A 15,411-nucleotide genomic window follows, 5' to 3' on the forward strand; every position below is an offset into this window, starting at 1 on the left:
AATTGTTTGGTAAACCTGGACGTAAGTTAGACACCCCTTGATTAGACATTGTCTCCGAATGTTATACGTGTGATCCATAGAAATACAATACATTTCTCAAGCTGAAATAGCTTTGCAATGTAGTTGTTTCTGGAATCGAATGCTAAGTGTCGAGCAGGTCGTGGTATGGGAGTCTGGGACATTACACCCAAATCCCGATGGAAGATTCCACTTGGAAAACATACATCAGCCTGCAACCTAGAAACAGAGCAGAGCCTTGGCAAGGGATACCACATTTGTATGTTAGTTCAGACAGATTGGCCCTTTCCTTGGAGCAAGTTTGTTGCCAAAGGGCAAGTTTGTTGCCGTCATCCCATCAATGGAGTAAAGCAATCCTTGGTTTTAGGCTAGATATCGGATAATAGGACCATTTGAGCTACTTTGAAATGGGTAGAACAGGGGTGTTGAGTCTGCAGACCTGGACACAAGGGGTGCCACCTTTCTCATGGCATGAATCATAAACATAAGGGGAAATCCAGTGACTCCATATTCCACAGATTTGTGTTCATCAGATCCTTGGAACCTGCTGGAAACCCCTTGCAGAAGGGAGGAGCACACCTTCTCAAATATTGGAAAGCACATGCACATATTTCTGATCAGGCCAGCTAGAGATAAACTTAAAGCAGTCTATGAGGCCAGAGTGTGTATTGTACAAGAGTGACAATGTCCAATTGGATGCAACTACTCCACCATAGTTGAAGGAAAAGGTTGTATGATAGAGGCACGCATGGCTAAACCACACGTGTGTCTCTATAACGCTGCTATACCCACAAATGTGCCCAAACAACGCATTCCTTTACCATGCAATTTTGTGGTAAAGGCATAAATGGTAAAGGGATATGTGTGGTAAAGTTCACACCAGAGCTCCCCCCAGCCCTAAAAACTACCACGAACCTTTCCGAGACCTGATCCACCCCAGATACCTAAAAACTAACCCAATGCCCCCCTGAGCCCTAAAAACTACCCAAGCCCGAAAAACTACACTGGCCCCCAGCCCTAAAAACTATCCTGACCCACCTCGAACCCAAAACACTACCCTACACCAGAGCCATAAAAATTAACCCGACCCAGCAGCCCTAAAAAGTACCCCGACCCCTCCAGCCCAAAAAAATACCTTGACCCCCCCTGAACCCTAAAAACTACCCTGAGCCCTAAAGACATGCCAACCCCACCCGAGCCCTGAATACAAACCCAAACCCATAGGCCTAAAAACTCCCCCCCCCCAAAACCCAGCCCCCGAACCACTTACCTCACCGTGTCCTCTCCCGATCCTTCCTGTATCTAGATACTGCACGCCTTTACCACGCATATGTGTGGTTAAGGCATATGCATGGTTAAGGCAAGAAGGGTTCTGCTTGAAGGGAAATGGCATGCCTGGCTCTGCCCAAGAAAATGTTCCCCCACTACCAAGATCAAATCTGATCATTGGTGTAAGACTACAAAGACAACCCAAAAAGAGAACTATTTCTTTCTTTCAGAGGAGTATCACTCCGCATGTCATTGTGTATGCATTATGTGTAGATTAAGTGTCACCTTTGAACCAGCGCACAAGCACTCGCACATGGTGCCACTCTATCTCACCCCTCTATACAAAGTCTTTATACAGTTTCCACAAAGAAGATAAACACTGTAATCCATAGGAAATTAAAAACGTGGCAAACTACTTATCTATTGTAACAGTAGGCCCTTAAGAACAGAGAATGACTCACTGTTTCAGTCTGTGGCATAAGTGTCATTAGGTGAAAACTGTGCTGTAAATGTATCCTATTTGGCCTCATTTTTCAATTTATTTCTCTGCGAGTTCACTAGGGGTTGGTAAATCCTGTAATTCCATGTAGCATAATCGCTCTGAATTAACCCCAAGCTTTTGTGAGATTCCACAGAATTATGCAAGAAGAGTAATTCTGCGTTTAGCAACATTTAAATAGCGCAAAAATGCACCCTTGAGTGCAAAATGAACATGGGGGTGTATGTTACACTGAAAAATAGCGCTAACTGCAACAGAACATGAATAGGCAACCAAAGCAGCCACTCCCCTAAATTACTCTTAATTATACAAGCAGGTGTAACTTAGAGTAATTTTCTGTAATTCTTCATCAAAGAGTAAGGCGGGTCAGAGCTGAGCAGACTTTCTGCACATAGTATGGCACTGCCGGACATAGTGGACTACTCGAAGGCTACATTGCAACTCATTAAACACACGACGGGCTGGGAGGTACAATACACGATTGAACAGTGTGTGCTGGGGCTCCTTCCAGACAGCCCGAAGAGGAACGGATTAGGCGCTTTGCAATGTTAGGTCTTATAGTGGCTAAACAGCGGTTCACGATAGGCTAGCTGAGTACTAGACCCCATGCACAGAGTGATGGGAGCAAGGATATGCTGGAGTGGGCTGGCACCGAGGAGGCAAATATGCAGAGAACCCACAGGGACCCGAGGGTGGCAGAGGACTTGCTATCTTGGAGTGCTATGAGGCAGGCGCTATTGGAATCCTCAGATGGACACCAGACTGAGACAACAATAATAGAGCAACGAGCATAGGAGAGAAAGGGGAGGAGAGAAAGGGAGACAAATTATACCCAGGGACTTCCCATGCTACAAGGGACGAGAGACAACACTAGACTGTTCCTAATATTGTTTAATTCATTTTGGCCTGCTAGATTATTGGAAGCTGGGAGAGGTGGGAATGTGTGGGGGAATTACAATGGGCATGTCACTGACTATATGTTGTGTTGCTAACAATATTCGATGCAAAGTTGTACAGTACGATGTTGCATATTTCATTTGATCATTTTGAAGATGGACTAAAAAGATCTGCAACACATACCAGTTGTATTGATGGTAGCTACAATCTGCCATACAAGGCGGAGCTGGCTTTTCACACAATCTGTATAGGTCATAAACTGTTGCCGTTCGGCCCTAGCACCAGAACACTTGTGAGTAGCTGTGCGCTGTATACATTTTCATGCAAAAAGAAGAATTCACGGACAGAATGTTAAACAATGTCAAACATTTACCCCAGTACATATATCTAGGCCTACATCAATCGTATTTCTGCTCCCCATGCCAATCCAGTTTAAACCCAGTCATATGCAAATCAGTCTTGACCCTGTTCCCCAGGGGAACAGTCCAGGCCGAACTGCCAGGTCAGCTCCTCCTTGGACCGGAAACAAACATCCTGGGACCAGTTTCAGGTTTTCACCACTCATCAGCCACGCTAGCTTGACTCCAGTGGCAGGGAGAGCACTGAACCCACGTGTCTGGGCATACCCGTCCCACTCTGCTCTGCATTCCATCTATCATCTGTGTGTCTTTTGCTTTCTCACCCTAAGTGCTCCGGATTTGCCAGACCGGCTGGCTGATATGGGGTGATGTCCCGAAACCAGTCCCAGGATGCTTGTTTACAGTCCAGGGAGGACCTGGCTTGGCAGATCGGCTGGACTGTTCCCACAAGGAACGAGGTCCAGGCCCGGACTGGCCGTTGCGGGCACCGGGCAATCCCCCGGTGCGCCGCAAGGGTGGGGGCCGGTTTTGGGCCCTGGGGGCCGTTTTTGTTACAGGGCCGTTTTTGCAGCATAGCTGCAAAAACGGCCCTGTAACAAAATTGTCCGAAAACCGGCCCCGGGAAAGAGCTCGGTCGCACCCCCAGGGGGCCGGCCGAGCACTTTGCCAGGGCCGGTTTTGGTTCTTAGTCCTGCCCTGACGAGGGCAAGACTGATTTGCACATGGCTGGGTCCAAACTGGGATGGTAAGGTAAGCAAAAGAACAATGGATTTAACCCAAATCTCTTGACTGGGGTGAATGTTTGATTTTGCTCTGCATTCAGTCCATCATCTGTGTCTTTTTTGGATACATTTTCATAACATAGCTGTGTCTCACACAGCGGGATATAAAGTCAGGATCTGTTGAATGTATCTTGGTATGGTATGAATAGGAGCTTTAAGCTTCTATACTGAACAATGCTACTATCATAACATGTCCATTGCTGTTGGTTATTTGAAATTTTAATACAGAAAATAAAAATAAACAAAGAGTAAAGTGGAATTACTAAAATGACTGATTACTCCGGTGTAATGAAATTCTGCCCAGGCCTAGAGTACACCCCGACAGACAAAGCCCTCTTGACAAAAGCACGTGCATTCTGGTGCCAACAGATGGCACCAATGGTTAAGTGAGTGGTGCCAGCGCTAGAAGTGGGCAGCAACCAATGATAGAAGTGGGCAGTGGCACCCTAAGAAAAATCTAAGGCACCTGCACATTTTTTGGCACAAAGCAAGCACTGAGCACGTGTGACACAATATTTTAGTTCTGATCCTTTTTTTCCAAAACGTTTGGGGAAACGACTGAATAAATGCAAGTCCGTTAATAATGCTGAACAGGAGGCTCTGTTTCCATGTCGCCCTATAGCAGCCGTTTCCTTTTCCTTTCAAGCGCAGACATTCGCACGGTCAGGACAAGAGCACTTCTGGTCGGAGCCCTCTGACAAGGCTTTAAGTGGGCCGGGTCTCTCCAGTGCTGAGCACCAGCAGTTTTTTAGAGGGGGGCTCGAAACGGATCTCTATTGGGCTCTGTTTTGTGCCCTGGAGGTCCATTTTTTCCGGACTGCAGTGACAGCAGGCATGTCAACGTGCGCATGCTCACACCTCAGTAGTAGAGAAGTTACAGCATGACATCATGCCAGGTGAGTGTTCTAGGCGGGGAAGGGAAAAACTATAAAGAGAGTCATCTCTCTGGATTTCCCTTCTCTTTTTGAAACTCCGAAGCAGTAACATTGTCGTGGTGTCACCAGTGCTTTAAGTGGAAGCTTTTTCAATATTATATACAAGCCATAGTTGCTGCTTATTTATCTTATGCAACTAACAACCATTGACAAAGCCAATAGTCCTGTCCTGTTGTGGGTATGATGTTACTTGTTGTATCATATCTCGATGCAATGACAAACAGCAAAATACAAGTCAGGCGGCACACTATGCTAAGCACAGATATTTACCTTACGTGTTTATAAGCCACGCCCTTAACTACATTGGCCACCCCCCCCCCCCCAAGTTTTTTCATCCCATTTAAAGCCCTGCCCCCAGATTGGGTTGTTTTTACAAATCGAAAAACACCGGGAATGAATGAGTACCAGAACAAAGCTTTGCTGTTAAAACCGCGTTTTTTGGTAGAAGGCACAGACTCATCACGGCCGAGCTCCTGTGGGCTTCCATTCTGCCCACTCTCAGCCAGAGAGCGAAGCACCTCCCCGATCCCGCCAGGCAGTGCTGACAGAAATAAAGCATGGGTGTCTCCCAGAAAACACTTTAATGAGACTGAAACAAAATACTATATTAGGAGCTTTTCAAGCATTGTGGTGAACCGGGGACTTGAACTGCAATAGTACATGCAACTAGCATAGAATGTTTTTTGTTTTGTTTGTTTTCTTGCCAAGGCCCGGCCTGGTATTGGATTAAAGTGATGGCAGACACGCAGGGCTAATACAAGTCATCTGGCTGTGGGCTGCCCAGAGGCCTCCAGGTCACGAGTTCAAGGTCATGCAAGATTATATACTTCCGGGTCGAAAAATGAGTATCATTCACTTGGGTAATAATGAGAACACTTACTGTTTGAGCACGTGCAGTCGATGGAGTTGGTAGCAGGTGTCACATATAAAGCCACCATTATCTGGCCCACTGAATGCGCTGTGATGCTACACAGATGGCATACTACACAATATTAATACAAATGTGTCACTATCATAAGTACAAGTCAAAGGCTATTACCAAGGGCGAGGCTAGACGAGCCCGCCTTTAGGGGCCGGCCCCCCGGCCCACGCACCCCATTCGTCGAGAGTAGCCGGTCGGACACCCTATGGGAGGCCGACCGGGTTTGAGGAAGTCCTTCCAGGTGGCCAGCAGTGACGCGTTTCCGGCGCGGGCGGGGTCAGAGGCCGTGACCTATTTAGGTCACTGGCTCAACTCGATCTGCCTCTTTCCTCGCCTGCGTCGTGACCTGCTCGCACCTGCTGGCCCCCACCCCCAGGCTCGTTAGCCTGTTTTCTCTAACTAAAGTATTATTCTGGTCCCCAATCCAGTAGCTTCCCCTGCCCCATAGTTGGCGCCTTTCACCTCGTGGTGTCGAAGGATTTGCGGACGGCGGTTCCTGAGGAAGTGCGAGCAGGGCCGAGCAGAGTCGTGGTCGGAGCGGCGTAGATCGGCAGCGACCAGTGCGGCAGGTAAGGGGTCGGGGCTCACGAGGCTGCGGGCGTGGGTGGGTCTCAGGGTTCGCCCTGCTTCTCGTTAGGCTTTTTGGGCATCTCTGGGGCCTGCTCAGGCTGCAGCGTTTGTTTGTTTTTGGCGCGAGCGAGCTCTGACGCCCCTTGCCTGCTGCGGAGGGGGTTTGCGGTAGCGGCGCTTCGAAGGGGCCTAGTGTGAGCGAGAGGCCCTGTTGGCGCGCGGCTGCGAGCGCATAATTTTCCCACGCGCGAACTCAGCAGGCAGGCGAGCTCTGACGCCCCTTGCCTGCTGCGGAGGGGGTTTGCGGTAGCGGCGCTTCGAAGGGGCCTAGTGTGAGCGAGAGGCCCTGTTGGCGCGCGGCTGCGAGCGCATAATTTTCCCACGCGCGAACTCAGCAGGCAACATGCCGCCCAAAGGCTTGAACCAGAAGCGTAAGGGGAAAGATCCGGAAGTCGCGCAGCTTTTGAAGGCGTTATTAGCGAAGCTAGATGTCAGCGGGGACAGCAGTGAGGGAGAAGGAGATGAGCAACCCCCTGAACCCGAAGGGGAGCCCGAAGTAGTCGAGGAACGTCCTCGGAGGCCGGGCGTCCCCCCCAGGGCGGCCTTCCCCCCTTTGGTTAAAAAACCCAGAGTGCAGAAGCAAGGCGGGCGAGGCAGAAATAAGAAAGCTGTAAGCCGAGCTAGGGCTACTCCTAAGGTTGTGCCACTCGAACCCGATGTTCTGATCATACCCCCTCCTAGACAGCCCGAATTACCGCCATCGGTACCGCTCAGCAGCCCTCAAGGTGCACCACCGACGCCCGTCCCTTTAGGTCCACCTTAGGACAGGACAGGGGCGATTTTAGAGGAGATTCGTGGAGCGTTGGCGGCCCTTGCGCCGGTCCCGGTCACGGGGGGAGGGGTGAATGCGTTTAGCACAGTAGCACCAGTAGCCTCTCAACCAGCAGCACCAGTAGCTCCTCAACCAGCAGCACCGGTAGCTCCTCAACCAGGGGGTGCAGCTTCAGGCCCGCTGGCAGAAATATTAGGTGCCTTGAGAGCACTGACATCAGGTCCCAAGGTTCAGGAGGTAGGGGGGGCTGGGGCGACGCCTGTGGCGGTAGCCCCCACCCCCATTCCAGTGGCAGGTTCCGCAACTGCGGCAGTAGCTCCATGGGCTCCAAGTGCGACAGAGGACCCCACCCTTAGCGAGATTAGAGCGCAGCTGGCCGTACTGGTCAAAGCACAGGGATCCAGTGTGCAGTTAGGTCAGCAGACGACCTCATCAGTGACGATCGATCCCGCGTCTTCAGGAGGTAAGCCTGAGGGCAAGGGGATTGGACCAGCCGGAATGGCTAAAACCGAGGGAGGGCAGGGTTATGTTCTGTCAAAACCTGGCCGCTTGGCTACACATGTGCCCCTAGAGGTTAAAGAGAAGATCTGGAAAGGGGAATATGTGGATGTGTTTTCTCTCATTCGACCCAAGAGATGGGAGGGGGAGTACAAAGAAAAGGATGGGAAGGATAACTCTTCCAAGGATGGGAGACCGAGAGTGGATGAGTCCATTACAAACTGGCTTTTTGGTTTTCAGGTGTTCATGACGGTGATGATTGAAAAGAAACCAGAGCTAGCGGCATCTTTAGTATATTATATGCATAAGATTTTGAAGGCACACACGACCCATGGTGGTTCAGCTTGGTTGGACTATGATAGGGACTTCAGATGGGAAAAGGTGCAGGACCCTGACATGGGTTGGGACCAAGTGGAAGTCAATGTCTGGTTAGAGAGTGTAAACGGCAAGTCTGGGGGGTTTCAATCTAATAGGCAGCCCTTTCGGACTTCACAGGGGGGGCCCGGGGAGAAGAGGGGAACGTGCTGGGCCTTTAATAAAAAGGCATGCACCTGGCCCTCAGATAAGTGCAAGTTCAAACATGTGTGCTCCTACTGTGGTCATCACTCGCATCCAGAGTTCAAATGTATTAAAAAATCCAAAGAGAGAGGGGGAGGGGGCAAGGAGATCAAGCCTTCCCAGCCTTAAGTTGCCCACCCCGTGGACATTGGGCGACTGATTTATTGGCTGAATCAGTATCCCGACCGGTCAGCAGCCGAGTTATTATATATGGGTTTTTCAGAAGGTTTTCGCATTCCAGCTCAAGACGTACCCCCTGTAGGATATTGCAATAATTTGCTTTCTGCACGGGCTCAGCCAGCAGTAGTGAAATCCAAAATAGACAAAGAGCTAGGGTTGGGGCGGGTGGCAGGTCCTTTTCTGACTCCACCCCTGCCTGGTTATGTGTGCTCTCCTTTGGGGGTGGTACCCAAGAAGGAACCTGGTCAATTTAGGATGATCCACAACCTTTCTGCGCCTAGGGGGTCTTCGGTGAACGATGCCATTGATCCTGCCCTTTGTTCTGTGACTTATTCCTCATTTGATGCTGCCTTAAAGAAGTTGAGGGACCTAGGCCCGGGGGCCATCATGGCTAAGACAGACATAGAATCAGCCTTTCGCCTTCTGCCTGTACACCCAGATGATTACCACCTGTTGGGTTTCCAGTTGGATAGCCAGTTTTATTATGACCGGTGTATGCCTATGGGGTGTGCCGTGTCTTGCAGATATTTTGAAACTTTCAGTTCCATGCTCCAATGGTTGTTCTCATATAGGACAGGCTACAAGGGGGTTGTGCATTACTTAGACGACTTTATGGTGATGGGGCCGGCGGCTTCTGCAGATTGTGAACAGGCTTTAGACCAGTTAGTGGCCATGTTTCAGGAATTTAGGATACCTCTGGCCCCTGGCAAGACGGTGGGCCCGGCGACATGTATGTCCTTCCTAGGCATAGAGATTGACACAGTGGTTGGTGAGTGCAGGTTGCCCCCTGATAAGGTCCAGGCTTTTTCTCGGGCCATCGAGGCGGCGTTGTCTTCTCCTAAAGTGACTTTATACCAGTTACAGGTCCTAGTGGGCCAGCTAAATTTCGCCCTAAGAATCATCCCAATGGGACGCCCATTCTCGAGATCTATTGCTAGAGCTATGGTAGGCCTGTCCCAGAAGCACCACAGGGTCCGCCTCCGGGCGGAGGTGAGGAACGATTTGAAGGTGTGGCAGAATTTCTTGACAAACTTTAATGGCTCTGTTGTTTGGCCGGCGCCTGCGGTATCTAGCAAGGAACTGGGGTTGTTCACGGATGCAGCGGGTAGCATTGGTTTTGGCGCAATCCTAGGTCCTCATTGGTGTGGGGCGGAGTGGCCAAGGGAGTGGCATGAGAGAGGTGTGACCAGGAACATTGCATTCTTAGAGTTGTTTCCGATCCTGGTAGCAGTGACCATTTGGGCCGAGCGCTTCAGGAATAGATCTGTGATCTTTTGGTCTGACAACATGGCTGTGGTCGAAGCCATCAACAGGCAGGGTGCTACGTGTACACACGTGTTGAGATTACTGAAACGCCTGGTATTGGAATGTCTGAGGTTAAATTTACTGTTCAGGGCTGCGCACATTCCGGGCGTTGACAACCACGCTGCTGATGCTTTGTCTCGTTCCAAGTTGCAGGAGTTCCGGAGGTATCACCCGGAGGCGGAGGACGAGATGACAGAGTTTCCACCATCACTGTGGAGGATTGGAGCCCCGCTCTAGCGGGGCTGGTAGGTGCCTCATTGAGTGACCGCACTCGGGCTGGTTATCAACAGTGTTTTTTGACTTACAGGACGTTGGTGCAGGAGGCGGGCATCACAAGCTGGTTCTCTGATCAAGCCATGTATTCCTTCCTGCAAAGAATCAGGGATCAGGGCAGGTCTCTCTCTTATGCTAGGGCTCATGTCTCAGCGGTAGGCTTCTTTTCTAGATTAGCGGGTTCTCAAGGTCCCGGGGCCTCTTTTGTGGTTAAGAAGGCTTTATCGGGATGGGCCAGGCTAGAGGGTCCTAGGCGGGATTGCAGACGCCCTTTAGATGTGAGGACTGTGGGGGACATCCTGGGGGTTTTGCCTAGACTTTGCACCTCGGCATATGAGGGCAAGTTATTTGCAGCAGTGTTTTCCTTGGCTTTTTATGGAGCCTTCCGCCTGGGCGAAATTGTAGGGTCCTCTCGTAGTAATCAGGAAGGCGGGCTCCAGTTAAGGGATACTAGGATTGAACACGGTGATCTGGTGGTGATCCTTACGAAATCTAAGACCGACCAGGCAGGTAAGGGGGCGGTAATTCAGCTGCGCCCCGCTCTGGGTGCCCCGGTATGCCCGGTCGCCTGCATGCAAGAGTATCTAGCCATCCGCCCTAGTGGGGGAGGGGGGGGGGGGGCGGCCCTGTTCATCCATGAGAGTGGGGAGTGCGTATCTCAATACCAATTCAAAGCCGTGTTGCAGAGGGCCTTGGTAGATCTGGGGTTAGGGGGCGCAGGTTACTCTTCTCATTCATTCAGGATAGGGGCAGCTACTTTAGCGGCAGGAGCAGGGTTGTCACCTACTGCAGTGAAGAAAGTGGGCCGCTGGTCCTCCGATTGTTTTAGGCGTTACATACGCCCTGAACTGCTTTGACAAGATGTTTTGGCCATGATTTTGCTTAACTTTTCTATTTCATCTCTGATTAGTATGCCAAGAATGGTGGTGTGGGTGCTGGGTCACTCGTTCGTGCGGCGGGCAGCTGAGCATCTGCGACGGCGCCGACTAAGGAAACCACCGAGTTTGGTTGGGGCTGAATTTCTGTGGCACGGTGTGGGAGGAATGCGCATCCGGCATCTGCGGCGGCTCGTGAAGGAGATTAGAAACTGCGGGGGACAGAAGTCCCCGGACCTGATCATCATCCATCTGGGCGGCAACGACATGGTAGACCGCAGACGCTTGGCGGTCAAGGAGGCGCTCCTCGCGGAATTTTCTTGGCTTGGTCACACCTTCCCACAGGCCAGGATTGCATGGTCATGTATGATCCCAAGGAAATGTTGGGGCGATGGCATTAGGGCTAGGGTTTTGAACGTGTCGGTGAGACGTCTGAATGGTGAGTTGGCAAAGTTGTGCTCAGGGACGGGCCGCTTGCTGCACTTACCCCACAAGATGATTTCTGGCCCAGCTATGTTTCACCATGATGGAGTGCACTTGTCTGACATTGGCATGGACGCCTGGATTAATGGAATCTGGTCTTTTGTTCTGCATCTGCTGGAAGGGGGGAAGGGCGACGGACCTATGGCCCCTAGTCGCCCTAGTGGCGGAAAAGAGACATTGGAACACTGATATAGATGGATGACATAGACGGGAGTCCACCTTGAGCACTCCCTTAGGCCAGCACAGAGGGGAGAGAAGGTAAGCTCTCCACAGGGGGATGGAGACCACCGGTTGGGGAGGCTAGGGCGACAGGTACGAGCCTCCTGGGATCCTGGGCAACCTGGTGGACGAGTGGTGGTGCCCCGGAAATGGCGGACAAGGTCTCGAGGGCTGGGGCCCATCACTCTGTGGCGCAGGTGGGTTGCACCTCGCGTGGGCATCGCTTCCTGGGGAGAGCCGAGCCAGAGGGCCCCTTGGTGCTGGGGGGATAATGACATTCTGATTGAAGATGAATAATGATAATGTACAGTTTAATTTTGTGTTCTGAATATGAATCTTAATAATGTTTTGATATAACTATGCAACGTCATGTTTATGTTTGTTGATATTAAACATGGCCGTTTCTTACACCCACCTAATCTCAAGTGTTAATTAATTGGTGGGTTTGGGAGGGCGTGGAGCATGCTGGGGGATCCGGTCCCTATACCAAGGGCGAGGCTAGACGAGCCTGCCTTTAGGGGCCGGCCCTCCGGCCCACGCACCCCATTCGTCGAGAGTAGCCGGTCGGACACCCTATGGGAGGCCGACCGGGTTTGAGGAAGTCCTTCCGGGTGGCCAGCAGTGACGCGTTTCCGGCGCGGGCGGGGTCAGAGGCCGTGACCTATTTAGGTCACTGGCTCAACTCGATCGGCCTCTTTCCTCGCCTGCGTCGTGACCTGCTCGCACCTGCTGGCCCCCACCCCCAGGCTCATTCGCCTGTTTTCTCTAACTCCCACCCACCCGTCCCTTAGTTAAGTAGTTTGAAGGGGTGTGTTGGCGGGCGGAAAAGAGACATTGGAACACTGATATAGATGGATGACATAGACGGGAGTCCACCTTGAGCACTCCCTTAGGCCAGCACTGAGGGGAGAGAAGGTAAGCTCTCCACAGGGGGATGGAGACCACCGGTTGGGGAGGCTAGGGCGACAGGTATGAGCCTCCTGGGATCCTGGGCAACCTGGTGGACGAGTGGTGGTGCCCCAGAAATGGCGGACAAGGTCTCGAGGGCTGGGGCCCATCACTCTGTGGCGCAGGTGGGTTGCACCTCGCGTGGGCATCGCTTCCTGGGGAGAGCCGAGCCAGAGGGCCCCTTGGTGCTGGGGGGATAATGACATTCTGATTGAAGATGAATAATGATAATGTACAGTTTAATTTTGTGTTCTGAATATGAATCTTAATAATGTTTTGATATAACTATGCAACGTCATGTTTATGTTTGTTGATATTAAACATGGCCGTTTCTTACACCCACCTAATCTCAAGTGTTAATTAATTGGTGGGTTTGGGAGGGCGTGGAGCATGCTGGGGGATCCGGTCCCTATAATGAGCTACACATCTATTTATATAAACCTATTTCTACCAAAGTGGGTGACTTTGAATTGATCGTGGAAGGATGAAAAGAGGAGCCAGTCCTACTAATACTGGAGCCATTACCTTTAGGTTACACACACCAGTTGCTGCTTTAGCTTGCAAGTGGCCCAGTGGGCATGGTGGGATTGTTGCTGTACACAATCCAAATGAAATGAAATACCAGTATTTGTAAAGCGCACAGCTTCCTCCGAAGTGGTGTCCTGGCGCAGGGGGGCCCTCTGGAAGATTAAGCAAGGTATTGCCCAGAGTCACATGGTGCTGGGCTGACCTGCCGCCGGTGCCGGGGATCGAACCGTGATCTCCAGATACCAGTGTCAGTCGCCCTGGCCGCTGCACCACACCTCTTCCACAAATAAGAAATTCACATGTCCACTGCTCAAATTAATTTCCTATCTCCCTACACTAATTCACCACTAATCCTCTTTGGGTTCAAGAGTAGCACGCTACTTGCCAAAAAAGCGTTTCAACACCTCGTCAGGGGTAGTAAGAACGAAATAAATGCAATTACAATATATAAAGCTTTGCTCAGCTCACTTCGGCTTTATGTTTTGAAGTCAAGCTGTTTTCACACATTGGCACAAGGAAAATGACGGAAAAAATAGAGGCCCACTGGGATGGTATAACAAACGTGTCTTCAACCTACAAACAGCCATCTTCGTAAATTGTACTTTTAAAGAAGACAGCCTCCCTGTGTGGGCAATATGTATAAACTTATTGCTGAGACGTAATGCAGTCCATCTTTAAGTTTTCAAACCATGTATCCAGTAGTATTTTAATTATCATTTGTTTTCAGAGCAGAAACTATATATAGTCAAGCGAAATTCTACCGTGCAACAGGAACACCTTTGAAAACGTTCATTCCCCTCATCCCGGTGTTGTCTTAAGAGTAACGTCAATATTGAAAGCGATTTGCAATGAAGTACTCACTGTACAAGAGTACAGAACAGTCATTCAGAGAGCAGGCAGCGCCGAGAGCCACACGAGACCAGACTTCCACTTTCAATCAGGAGAAAGACTTACTCGCACAGCAGGATGCCGTTCTCTAATCCAGACCGGAAGTCCTTATCCCCGACACTCCTGCCAGTCACTTGCTGTAGAAACAAACAAAAGACGGTTGTGGTTAGGGCTGTCATCTTTGCACTCACTTCAGTCACTTTGTGTTCCTCAATGAGGCATTTTACATATTGCAAGCACTGTCACTGTCAACAAACGTGGATGGTTGCTTTCTGGCACTAGAATTCCAGACGATGGTAACAGAGAGAACCTCCTTCAATCAATAACATGCATGCAAATACAGCAACTAATATAAAGGCACAGCGAGCAAAATCTGGGCCTTAACCCCTCCTCCCTTGGCGCACAAAAATGGCATCTAAACACTTTTACACAGGGAGGCTGTCACACTTCCCTGGCTAATATTTTGTGTGATACATACAGACACGCCAGTGAGCGGTATTACCACTTTACCCTACATCTGGCAAGGAGAGCATGCTGTGATAACGCATGTTTTTCCAATGCGCTAAACTTAGATTGTTGCCCCCTTTCCTTCACAAATTCCACCAGGCCTTATGTGCAAAAATCGGAGTCCACATGGCGGGGTGCAGAAATTATAGCATGACTTTAAATCCCAATTATATCAACCCAAACCTATTGGCTTTGCAAAAGCGGATGGCCGTTTTAAATTTGTAGTTTAGAAGAAACCAGGTGGATGAATGTCATGATTTTGGACTCCAAATGGACTTTTTGTCCAATTTGGAGCCATTAGAGGGACAGCACTTTGGTGTCCATAGCAGTTTCTTTATTTTGCCATAAATTTAACTTAGTGATTTGCAGTGGAAAAAAATAAAGGAAAGCTTTTGTGGGCAATGCAATACCAGATAAACAAGTGTGTGTGATTATCCAGTGCACATTTCATGCATTTCAATGTAAGCATTTCCTAGGAAGCTGAAGAATACACGCCAACAGTCCGGTGGCTGAAGGGTCAACACAAAGCAAGTCATTGATGGAAGGAAACTGAATTGAAATAGAAATCCCTACATGAAAGGAAGACACCTGCAAGGGAAAACCAGCATTTTTAAATACTTTTGTTGATGCTCTATTGGGTAAGAGGAGACAATAAGTTAGATTATATTTACTGACCAGGCTATGCCGACAAGTTAATGACTATTAACAAACCAATATAGGCATGAAACAGTATTTCGGCCATCTTCTGCGATTAGCCGAGCCAAAAAAGGGTGCAATAATATTTGCTACGGTTGTTGGTCCTGTATGGATTAAAAGTATTCAGAAAATATGCTGTAGAATTTTGCAGTCAGTGTTTCTACAAGCTTTGAGCAAAATGGGCGAGTTGGGAGCACATGTTTGATCCTATACAGGAGACTTTGCTAACACCGGCAGCCTAGATTTTTTTGTCTCTTTAATGGAGAGGCGGGGATGGCTGCAGAATCACAGGTACAGAGTATTGAGCAAAGGTACCAAACTGTTACTGCACTCTCCTTCAATATGGGCTGCAGCATGCCACAATCAGTCT

The 15,411-nt window shown here is 49.9% G+C and overlaps 1 protein-coding gene across 1 annotated transcript in view; it reads right to left on the minus strand.

Moving 5' to 3' along the window:
- LIMCH1 (LIM and calponin homology domains 1) overlaps positions 1-15,411 on the minus strand; it is a 990,782-nt gene that overhangs the window by 656,723 nt on the left and 318,648 nt on the right. The window contains exon 2 of the mRNA XM_078678256.1: positions 13,905-13,975. Coding sequence (XP_078534382.1) covers positions 13,905-13,975 — 71 coding nt within the window. The remainder of the gene's footprint in view (positions 1-13,904; positions 13,976-15,411) is intronic.

Source organism: Lissotriton helveticus, chromosome 2_2, assembly GCF_964261635.1.
Source record: "Lissotriton helveticus chromosome 2_2, aLisHel1.1, whole genome shotgun sequence".
Lineage (NCBI taxonomy): Eukaryota > Metazoa > Chordata > Amphibia > Caudata > Salamandridae > Lissotriton > Lissotriton helveticus.